The sequence below is a fragment of the Vulpes lagopus genome, chromosome 6, assembly GCF_018345385.1.
Source record: "Vulpes lagopus strain Blue_001 chromosome 6, ASM1834538v1, whole genome shotgun sequence".
In the NCBI taxonomy this organism is placed as follows: domain Eukaryota; kingdom Metazoa; phylum Chordata; class Mammalia; order Carnivora; family Canidae; genus Vulpes; species Vulpes lagopus.
In genome coordinates, this window is record NC_054829.1 from 40,622,676 (window position 1) to 40,635,133 (window position 12,458).

The 12,458-nt window shown below is 36.5% G+C and overlaps 1 protein-coding gene across 4 annotated transcripts in view; it reads right to left on the bottom strand.

Annotated features, from left to right (window-relative positions):
* AP5M1 (adaptor related protein complex 5 subunit mu 1) overlaps window positions 1-12,458 on the bottom strand; it is a 49,408-nt gene that overhangs the window by 8,459 nt on the left and 28,491 nt on the right. Inside the window, exons 9-10 of one of the 4 annotated variants that reach the window (XR_005988523.1) lie at window positions 11,111-11,342; window positions 6,100-7,538 (exon numbers count right to left, since the gene is read on the bottom strand). The exons of 1 other annotated variant lie outside the window; for it this stretch is intronic. Coding sequence is in view for 1 of the 3 variants with exons in the window: in XM_041759767.1 (XP_041615701.1) it covers window positions 11,206-11,342 (137 nt within the window). In the remaining 2 variants the exon portion in view is untranslated. Of the gene's footprint in view, window positions 1-6,099; window positions 11,343-12,458 lie in introns of those variants that run through there. 2 more of the 4 variants (XR_005988524.1, XM_041759767.1) reach the window with 2 other exon arrangements.

Here is a 12,458-nt window from a genome sequence, read left to right on the forward strand (position 1 = left end):
AGTTCATCTTCATATACATCTTCCTAAGTATCTGGGGCCATTAATTCCTGAGGCTTTAGAAATTTAATGCGCAAAGCATGCTGGTTTTGTTTGTGTTTTTGGGTTTTTTTTTTTTGTTTTTTGTTTTTTTTGCTTTTCCACCATTGTCTTAAGACTCAACTTTCTCTGGTTTACTAGGTGAGAAGCCTGTTGTCTTGCTTTCCAGCCTCTAACATACTGTTGCTATCATCTTCTTTCCTATTGTCTGTGAGTCTTTATAGCTTTTGAAAAAAAAAAACCCTCCTCAAAACCATCCTAATATAATACTTTCTGTGAGTTTTGGTAAGGGTGTCAGAGGAAATGTGTATGTTTAACCTGCTATCTTTAAATGCAAATCCTACATGTGTTTATTGGGCTTTATTGGGTGCCTACCTAGAACTTGCGACAGAACTTTAGTCTCTTGTTGCCTTGTGGAAATGAGCAGTTCAAGTTGTCCAGGGAAACCAGAAATCTGTATTTAATATGAAATACTGAAATGATATATTATAAATACTAAAATGTTAATATGAAATAGCCCAATATAAAGTTTTTAAATATTACCAAATAGTTAAAACTAAACACTGTGTGAAGAAAACATTTGTGAACCAAACTGAATTATAGATTTCCAACCTATGCCACAGTTCTCTTTTTCCTGGGTTAATTTTTTGAGATTATTATTATTAGGGTCACTCATTCATAATTTTCATGGCACCCTAAATTTTGGTGTTAATTTCTGGGGAACAGTAAGCTTGTAAATATGTGAATAAAGATTTGGATCTACTAAGAAGGGAGCCTAGGAATTCTATATATTCTTTGCCATGAAGCAAAGAATATATAGAACATCAAAGAATATATAGAACATTATTTTCTCATATAGAGTTGACCCAGCTCCTTAAAATCAACCTGATTTTCCAAGGTCCTTCTGATCAAAATGGATCCTGAAATATTAACTAGCTGCATAAAGTTTTCTATTTATTGTTAGGAAAAAGATTGACAAGATATATTGTTAGGTAAAAAAAAAAAAAAAGCAAGTTGGAGAACAAGATGTCTAATATGATACTTTCTGTGGTAAAATAGAGAAAATACAGATGTATTTTTATAGTCGCTGGTACATGCATGAAGGAAACCTGTAAGGTTACATACAAAAATTAAGAATGACCATTATTAACCTGTGGGGTGGGAATGGGCAGATGAGACAATATGGAGAGGAGGCTTTTGCTTTATGCCATTTTCTTCAGGTATGATATCTCTTTTTTGAAAAATCAAATTAAAAAATCATATTTTAATGATAAGTTCATATCCATCTAACTTAAATTTGAAAAGAGTATTTTGTCAGCTTATGTACTGGGATTTCTGTCAATTCAGCTCCTGGATGTTGGCTGCTCTCTCTTGCAGCAAATGACTGCCTCAAATGTTCAGTAAAAATGGCCACAAGATGCATGATTATCGTAGGCTTTTGTTACTCTGATAGCTTCCCAAAGAGGACGAGAAAATTTTTTCCTTCTCTGGCAGTAAAGGCCCAAGAGCTCTGAGCCATCTTTCTTGATCCCTGAACCAATCACTGTGGTCAGGAGTTAACATACTGTATTCTGATTGGCCATGCCTAGGTCACATGGGGTTGCCCTCACTTGGACCACACAGAAAGGGGAAGAATATTCCCTCAGGCTAGGGAAGATGTGTAACAAACACTTATCTTCTATTAGAGCTAAATGTGCTTAAAACAAGAACAAACTTACTGGCTCAGATCTCTATATCTAGACTTGCCGCAGAACCCAGGGAATCATGATGCTAGGGACATGGAAAATGACCATTGACTACCCAAATGTATGCTCTCCATTTATGCGAGCTGTGAAGTTGAAATGGGAATATGACATCTGTTTCTAAGACTGTACCTGGCTGAAGTTACTATTACAAACTGGGAAACACATTATGCCCCTTCTCCTCACAGACTTTATTCCCTCCTGGTATAAATAGTTTTTGAGTCTAAACTTAAATGGTGAGACAAAGGAAAATGTCTGCCAAAAGAGAGAGCAATATAAGCAGCTCTGGTTTCAGAAGTGCTGAGTTAATCTTCACCAAACTGTCAACGTTTTTAGAAAATAAAAAGCTCAGCTAGGCTCATTTAAAAAGTCATATAACCTGGGGGCACCTGGGTGGTGCAGTTGGTTAGGCACCTGACTCTCGATTTCGGCTTAGGTCATGATCTCAGGGTCCTGGGACTGAGCCCTGTGTTAGGCTCTGTGCTCAACAGGGAGTTTGCTTGGGACTCTCTCTCCCTATGCCCCCACTGCTGTTCTCTCTCTCAAACAAATAAATAAATCTTTAAAAAAAAAAGTCATCTGGGGATCCCTGGGTGGCTCAGCGGTTTAGTGCCTGCCTTTGGCCCAGGGTGTGATCCTGGAGTCCCGGGATCGAGTCCCACGTCGGGTTCCCTGCATGGAGCCTGCTTCTCCCTCTGCTTGTGTCTCTGCCTCTCTCTTTCTGTGTCTCTCATGAATAAATAAATAAAATCTTAAAAAAAAAAAAGTCATCTAACCTGATGACTGAAGACAAAAGGGTGGATGTGCAGTTAGTGAGTTATCTAATGCATGCTATCTTGCAGCTTTTCCAGAACCTTGGGAAAACCCGTCTGCTTCAAGAGAAAACACAGTTCTACTCAAAACTAGCTATATCCCATGCATCGTGAGAGGAAGCAGGGTGAAGCCAAACCACTTGAATCTCCGCAATACCAGTTTCCTCATCTGTAAAATGGAGATGATGAGTCTGTTTTGTGAAACTGTGGAAAGTTATATAGTGTCCTACTGCTATTATAACAAATTACCACAGGTTTGGTGGTTTAAAACAACACAGACTTCTCATTTACAGTTCTGATGGTCAGAAGTCCTAAGTGGTTGTCAGGACTGCATTCTTTCTGGATCATGACCCTTAACTTAATCACACTTGCAAGGACTCTTTTGCCCTAGAAGGTAAGAAAGAGACTTACAGGTTTCAGGGATTATGACACAGACATGTTTGGGAGCTATTATTCTGCACTACTATAGGAGTATAAAACTAAATCATTATCTGTGAAGATTTTTAGTATTGTGCTTGCCACATAACAGTTACCTGACCACATGGCGATTTGCAGATTTTAAGTTTTAACAGTGCTGATATTTGACTATGCATACAGTCCACCACACAGTGCCCTGAATCAGGGTGGTGGAGGGTAAATTTTAATGTTTTTCTCATGGCCCATTACACTCTAAGGACTTCAGTGGCCAACTAAGATTCCTCATTACTTTGAAGATGTGCACTGGCCTTTGAGAGAGCCTCCCAAAAAGTTTCATGAAACTTTGTTAATAAATCTAAAGAAAAGTAAAGATGAAGAATTCATTAATTATAGTGAAAAAAGGAAACATTCTCATGATAACCAGAGGGGTCAATCTCTGGAGTGATGAAGTTTATATTTGGTATGATGGGCCATCCCTAGTACGTGTACCTTCTGGTTAATAATAGTCTTTGTTTGGTAGGCACTCTCCTAGGAGGGAATGCTAATGTAATACTCACTGAGTTTTCTGCTGCTGGCTGAGAATTATCAATAGGTCATAAATAAACTACCACCACATAGGAAAGACAATAAGATTATATATACTCCTACCACCTCCAATTACAGTAAGAGCAACAATTATAAGGTTGTACTCCTACAGCCACCCTAGGGAGAAAATGAAAGGAAAATGTTCCATTAGCTTAATGAAGAGAGCACAGCAGAGCTACAGTCAAATTTTCTCACTATTAGCACCTATGGTGTGCTCCAGCACACAAGGGAAGCTTGATACAGGGTAACAATTAAACTTTCTGACAATTAGCCCCTACAATGTACATTCCCTGAACCCAAAGGAGACATTTCAAAGAATTACATTTCTATTTTTCTCACCTCTTGATTATGAAATTTTAGTGAGTCGTTTGTTTGTGGAAAGGAGTCAGGACCAAAAGTGTATTTTATAGATGACTATGAAGTGTCACTGGCAGGCTTGCTGGAAAGGACACATAAACTGAATGGTAGAGTTTGTAAAAGGGAGGGTTATGAAAGATGAGAGCTGAGAAATGGTCATACCAACCTAATTTAGGGACTAGATGGACTGGATCAATGTTAGTAGTTTCAGTATTTAGAGTAACCTCACGCTGTCTAAGGAAGGAGAAAAATTGGTGGGGATGGTGCTGGAAACAGATGTAAGATCTCTTATTTCAACTGCCAAAGAATCGGGTTCACTTCCTGGAAGGCACTGTATAAAGAGAGCTCCTGACACTGGCTGCCCTGTGTCCAGATTCTGGTCTACCACTTCATCCCGCCAAACTCCAATTTCCCTCCCCTACAAAATGGAAATACCAAACTTCCATGGGTTGTTGGGAAAATTAAAAGAAAAAAAGGCCTAGGGATTAATCAACAGTAAGTGCTTAACAAATGTTAGTTATTATGATCTATGTTCAGAATCAGCCTAGAACATTATGCATTTGTATGGCATTAAGTAAATATTTGTGTGCAATGACTACTCTCAAAATTTCCTTCTGGAGACCAAGATTTAAACTTTACTTGGGTGATAGAATAAACAGTTCACTTTGTTTCATCTCAGTTTAAGAAGTAAAAGATGTTTTTGCAATTTGGAGATGCAACTATCTGACCTCCTCTACGCATCATCCATAAATATAGGGATAAATATGGACAAATAATAGCTACGCCACCACAAGAGGCTTTTGTTTGGTTCAACTTCTTCACCCCACAAAGTGGAATACTGATACTTGATCATACCAATCCACTACTGCTATTGCCTCTTATTGCCACACGGAGTTGCTGTTGAAAAATGGGTGTTCCACTGTCCAGCAGGCCCCACCTATGGTGCAAGGAAATCTCTGTGCAGGACAGAGGAGTTCTTAGACGAAGGCCAACTCCTCTTCCCTGGAGCTAGCTTTGACCCAAGGTGCAACTCCAGTGTAGGCTTTTTCCTGTTTTATACCCCAGGACCACCAGAACATCTGTTGGCCTCAGTAACTAGATCAAAAAACGTTCAACCCAGAAACCTCTCTCATCACCCTTCCCTGGAGTTAACACCTCCAGGAATCAGGTAACTTCTCAATTTAAATCTTATAATTACTGATAGAAAGCTAAACAAGGAAAATGTAATTTCAAATAATAGATTCTATCTTACTGAAAAACAGCATTTCCTAGAATAGGATGTTTCAAGCATTATTATCCTTTGTGGATTTTGCTGGTGTTTCAGAAGGTAGTTTGCAACTGTAGTTAGAATTTAGGTATTCTGTGAAATTGAACAGTTGTTTTAATTTTTTAGGGAGGTTTTTACTTTTTATCTTATTGACTGATTGATGGAGCATGGTTGGGGGGAGGGAGGAAGGGAGAGGGAGAGAGGATCTTAAGCAGGCTCCATGCTTATTGTGGAGCCCAACGTGGGGCTTGATCTTACAACCCTGAGATAATGACCTGAGCCGAAGTTGAGTGGGATTCTTAATTGACTGAGTCATCCAGGTGCCCCACTACAGTTGTTTTAAAATCATTTAGTTTGTATGAAGATACTGATTTTAAAAAGTAAAAGTACTTCTCAATTACACCTTCACCTGTCCTTGGGACACCTGTTGTTTTGCAACAAGCAAAGTCACTTCCTGAATGGTGTAGAAGCTGTTTTTCATAGCACTTGCTGTTGTCTTCCTGATTATCAGAAGGTCCACTCTTGCCCCCGCCACACTTGCCTTCAGTTTCTGTGACAATTGCACATTTAAAAATTGTACCCCACTTCCATTCCCCCAGAACTCATTCTTTTTTTTTAACTCTAATTTATCACTACTGACATACTATATATTTTTCTTAGTGATTTTGTTAACATTTGTTAAGAAGAGCCCCCAGGTGTGGGATGGTGGGCCATGGTTCAACAAAAACCACAAGGGAAAGTAAAAGGAAAGGGAGAGAGAAACCCAATCAAGAAACTTCCATAAGGGAAAGATTTTTATTTTTATTTTTATTTTTATTTTTTTTTTTTAATTTATTTATGATAGTCACAGAGAGAGAGAGAGAGAGGCAGAGACACAGGCGGAGGGAGAAGCAGGCTCCATGCACCGGGAGCCTGATGTGGGATTCGATCCCGGGTCTCCAGGATCGCGCCCTGGGCCAAAGGCAGGCGCCAAACCACTGCGCCACCCAGGGATCCCGGGAAAGATTTTTATAACCCCACAATTTGCTTTCCTAACCATGAGTCCTGTGATCATTGTTACCACCATCACATTTTCCTATTATTAACAATTTGTCTCTTTTCTTTTCCCAAAATTATGTGCCCACAGATGATAAAATTTGGCTTATAACATTTGTTTTATATGTACAATAGAAATGTAGAAGGTAATAGGGACTCTAGAGATCATCTAGTCATCTTGCCTTCTTCTCACATTTTTTGGATGAAGAAACTGACATAAGTGATATAGTCATGGGGTGCCTGGGTGGCTCAGTTGGTTAAGAGTCTGCCTTAGGCTCAGGTCATGATCTTGACCCAGTCTAACTCCCTGCTCAGCGAGGAGTCTGCTTCTCCCTCTGCCCCTCCCCTCTGCTAGAGCATGCTCTCTCTCTTAAGTATATAGGAAATCTTTAAAAAGAAAATAAGTGATATAGTCATGATTGTATAGTCACCAGCACTGCCTTTTGTTTTAGTTTTGGGATAGAAAAGTCTTGTGATTTTATAAAAAGATCTGAAAACTTGTCCTAATCAAGATACAAGCTCTCATAAGCTTTGAGTCCTAATGCTCCATTTGCAATCTTGAGGTAATGACATGGACTGTCTTTGTATCAGATGGACCATGTGAGTAAGATAAGCAGAGTGTGGTTGATGTGGTGTGATCTGAAAGGTGGTATGAAGGCCCTATACCCAAGATACAGAACACTGTCAGAAATTGCACCTTTGGTCTTTGTGCTAAGCTCTACTCACTCTGGATTCCTATTTGAAAAGCGAATCCTCTGAATGGTGGAACACACAAGGTTCCTAATACTTTAGACATATAAACTTTGGAAGTAATCCCAGAAATCTAGGATCACAGTAGCACTGAGATTCTAGGTTTGGGGAAGGAACAGAGTGGAAACCAGGAACGTGCTTAAAGATGGAGCAAACATGCTGAGAGCCTGCTGCCAACTGAAGGCCAGTTCTGAGTTTCTTCTCCAGGTAATTGGGTTAGAAAAAAAAAAAAAAAAGACTTTATATAGTGTTAATGGTGGGATATGATGCAGAACTAATCATGTTGTACAATAGCCCTGGGAAGCAGTGACACACAATTATTTAACAACTGTTAATTTTACTAATTAACCCTTGGCTCTCCTCACTAAAATAATACTGATGAACATGTAAAGATTGGTGCAGAACATCTTTGCATGTTTTCTTCAGCCGATGTACCTGGCACAAAACAAAGCATGTTTTGCAGGTTGAGATGAAATGAAAGTATGCTGTCATGTGTTGAGGGCAGGGTCATCACTTCCTGATGTAGGTAGGCATTGTCTGTAGAGAAGCGTAAACACAATAATAAAACTGACAAAACATTGGTCTGCTTTTTATTGCCATGTGCCAACAATCCTAAACAATGTTAGTGCAAAGCAATCCTCTCCAAAACTGTCTCTTTTTGGTCTAAATTCTAAATAATTACTGATTATTGAGTTGAAAAAAAATGTAAATTTCAGATTAGTACATTTTGATAATTTATCCTTTAATAAACAATGCATCTTATATGTAAGTTAATTTGGAGGATTCCCGATTATACCATCGGCCCCCACACATGGACTTGGCTGTGTTCATTCCTTTCCACAGTAAGAGCAGTTGAGGATTGTTAAAGCCTGCTCTGAAAGCAATGTCTGCCTCCAAACTTTGTGGTACAACATAATCATGTGTTTAAAGAATATATTTGAAATTTATAATTTAGCATAGTGATTTTAAAGATTAAAAACAGAACTTGAGTCACTTTGATCCAGTCATTCTGGGAAGTTTTTATTACAACAGTGAGACAACATGCTAAATCTGAAGTGTGAACTTTTTGTTTGAGCAGTGTAAATCTTATTTCAAACATCAAATCTTTTACTAAATTTGAATAATATTTTTATTATTATTAACCATTTGTTTTAAACTAAAGAATAACTTCAGGAAATAGAAGCTACATCAGTGGTATGACTTAGCTGTTTAAATTGTACCTTTTGCAGATGTGTTGATTCTATTAAAATCATATCATTGCCATAAAGTGATTATGCATTACTGTTACCACTATGTAAGTATAAATTCTCCCTTTTACAATACATTTATTTATAAGTATTAGTATTTTATATGTGATATGTAATAAATATTTCATTTTATATATTTTTTTCACTGGCATGATTATTAAGCCAGTAAAATAACTCCCAAAATATCCATAATTTTCACTATCCGCACTTCTTTTCTGGACATTATTCTTATTCCTTTCATGATTATCACTGAAAATAATTTTGTCACATGGAGGTGATAGGTATTAAAAATAATCCACTCTGGGTGTCAAATACTCTAGCATGCCACTAATATCTACACTGATTCTACACTGAGATCTTCAACCAGGATCTCTAGTAACTAGTTGCAGCTTTGCAAATAGGCTTTCCACCGTGGTTGATTTTTCCAGTGATTACTAAGCCAATGAGCCATATAAGTACAATTTGAGTTCCATTTTTAACTTCATCAGAAGAAAGGCATTCATATTATTACAATTACTTTGTCTTTACTGGTTAAATTAACATTCAACTATTGAGATTGCTGTGCAATAAACGATATTATTTTACCTACTGCGTGTTCAAAGTAGTCTTGTCACAGTAACAGCATGCTAGCTTGAAAAGCCTTATAACAAATAGGTAAATACATGTCTCTTGTGAATTAAAAGGGGGTAATTATGTCAGCCTTACTACATTTGTGCGTGAATAGCTAAAAATAATTGAAGTTAAAAATGTCAGGTAATATTTAACATTAAATACAAATAATCACAAGATGTTATAAGAATGACCGATAAAACGTAATTTTTAGTTTCTCTTGATAGCATATTAAAATATGAAAACACATGCATAAATACTCTTTTATTTTCCCTTCATTTTAGACAGTCTCAGTCCTATACACTACAGGTTCAATTGCTGCAATTTTCCTGTCAAAATAGATCTTTGCTATAAAGACCCTCAATTATTATTTTTATTTTAAAAATTTATCTTTATGCCTTAATCAAACAAAACTCAAATACTGACATTGAAAATATTTTGGCTTCCTAGAAACATGTAAATTATGCTGTATAGGATGTGCTTATTACTGAGATGCTTTTAAAAACAAACACCCAAACTTGCAACAGAACTTCAAAGTAGTCTCTTTTGCTAACTACTTATTGCATTAAGTCTGTCATTGTACCAATCTTCCTAGAAATTCCTTTTTGTGAATGGCCTTCAAATCATGTGACATATCCTTCCAAATATTTGATTTCTTAAAAATTAAGTCCCATGAATATATGACAGTTGATTAAACTAGATAAAGTGGGTTTTATTTAAAGAGAAGAGGTAATCATAAAGTTCATTTTTCTTCTGTTGCTTCTAAATTAGCTTTGAAGGCTTTTGCAAAGACAAGTCCCCTCATTATTTTTCTAGCTATGATGGATTCACTAGAATCATCTCTAGAGGAGACTAATTTGAAAGACAATACGTATTTGAATACATAAGCTGGTAGAGTTAGTGAAGTGAGTCTCATTTTAAAAAAATAGATTCTAATGGCTTTTGATGTAAAGCAATGATTGGTGCGTAACTAAGTTCACTGTGTTTTAGCAAGAATGAACTGCTTAAAGTTAGAAGTCAGCAGAGAACTGTCTGACATGACCAGTTTCAAGACATTAAATTCTCCCCAATCTTTTTCTCTTAAATTTTGCCTAGAACATTATCAGTGGTAGATTAACGACACTATTTTGCATATATAATTATTCCTAACCTTATTCCAAAAATGATTTTAGGAAACCAACAATAAAGGATTTAATGACAATAAAGATCAATATAATAGGATAGGGTAGTATAACAAAATAAAAAATAGATACATGAAAACAAAGAGAAAATAGAAGATAGTAAAAGGAATACAAAGATAATAACAAAAATATATTTAAAAAGTTCTAAAAAAAGGGTCAAATAAATGTCAACATTTCAGCTCTTAGTTTTTAATTACCAAAGCAGAGAGAGGAAAATTACTTGTTACAAGAATGTATGCGCGTGTGTCAGTTCATTTACTGTGTGCATATAAGGAGAAACAGTGAGGTTGGTTACCTTAACTAGATGAAAATCTACATCTGACTTTGACACTAACACAAACTTTTGATTTCTCTGTGCTGCAGTAAATGTGGGAATCTTTTTTTAATTATTTTTTTTAAATGTGGGAAATTCAATATGCTGCTTTTCTCTATTTTGCTAGTATATTACCAAGAAAAGATTGGAATAGAAATAATTGTGACCTACTTCCAGTTCAGAAGTCACGAAGAGAAACAGCTGACATTATTCAAGGGGGAGTCAAAAGGAATGAATGAGCACCACTACTTTCTCTTTATATGTGCTATGTCATTTAATTCATATACCAATTTTATGAGGTTAAGACTCCTAGTTTACAAATGAGAATCTTGGGCCCAAGGTTGACTTACAGAGATGGCATTTGAACTGTGTCTGCCTAACCCAGAAGCCAGAGTATATGCTCCGCAGACTACACTGCTTATTAGCCTCTCTGAGGACTATTTAAAAACTATCTTGAGTAGCATAATGAAGAGTTATTTCTATTTTTGATTCCGTCAAACTTTGGTTTTCAAAATGCCCCCAAATAATTTTTGTGTACTCATCTGCATTTCCACCTGTTTGCCATATACCACCTGAACTTTTATTCAATCTTTCTTTATATACGTTCATTTTCAATTTATTTTTTTAATTTAATTTTAATTCCTTATAGTTAATACTGTTATATACTCATTAATTTAAATTTAAGGAGGAAACTTTATATCACTATTAAAAATGTAAAATCAGTACGTTTGGTAGAAATAGAAATATAAAGAGAAATACCTGTTAGTAGCCATGGGTTCTTGCAGCCCCTAGGAAGCTCTCAGGCGCCACCAACTGGGCATCGCGATGGAACCCTCCTATGCAGGCCTGGGAAGTTAGCAAGGCCCTCCCTCCTTATGTGTAGGGGAGTGGTCTTCAGCAGGAGTTCCCTGAGGGCCAGTTATCCTGCCATTCACTTTTCCACTTTTAGACAACAGAGAGGCTTGGTTGGCATTGTGGTTGAGACTCAGACCTGGGGAAGATGAAGGAGTATGCCCACCTGCTATTAGAACTCTGCAGCTGCATCTTAGGGTACTTTATTCAAGAGCTAATTTGGGCAAAAGGGCCAGTAAAACAAAACAAAATGTCCGTGTTCTGTGGGGGAAAGAACAAATAGTTTTCAACCCTTTTTAGCATTACTAAGATTTAAGTGCTATTGTTCTCTTTTCCAGGAAGCTAAATTTGACAACTCGGTGTTTTATCAAATCAATAAATCAAGCAATTAGACATTACAAAAATTATGTTATCAATTAACTCAATTTTTTATTATTTATAGGAAAAATTGTTTCAAGAAAATCCCACAGATAACAGCTAGTACTTAAAGCATTTCTCTACCTTTTATATTCAAAATTCTAGGAAAGCAAGCACTTAATCTTTACATTTTTTCCTATACTCAGTGTCACATAGGTCACATAAATGTGTGTTTCAGAATATTCTGGATATATTTATTTCCTTACCAGACATCAGATTCAGGTTTAATCAGTGATTCATCTAATGAAGAAATGACTTTCACATGTAACAATTAGTTATGAAAGGCACAGACTACATCTTGGATGACATACAGAAAAGCCTTCCAGAAATAAGCTCTATTAAAGGTTTGTGGGCTATTACTGTATTTGTTCAATGTTCCTGTGTATGGATTTTATTTTCATTCAATCTAGCTTTTGGCAGATGACTCATAATATGAATTTTGAGTGAATGTCTTCCCATGAATGATGAATTACTAAACTTTAGTAAAGTTTATAAAACACTTAACATCTATGTAAGTGATGAATCACTGAATTTTATTCTAGAAATCAATATTGCACTGTATGTTAACTAAAATTTAAATAAAAATAAATAAACCCCTACTCAATTCTGCAGCCGTTTTAATTCCAAGGATTCAGTTAAGCAGTGGAATAGGCATTCCTGTATATGGTATAAGCTGAACATTCAAAACCCAGGCCAAAAAGTGACACCTAGCTGGCTCAGTCAGTAGAGCATGAGACTCTTGATTTTGAGGTTGTGAGCTCTAGCCCCATGTTGGGTATAGAGCTTACTTATAAAAACAAGAACAAAAACAAAAAACTCCACCAAGGTCAAATGGACA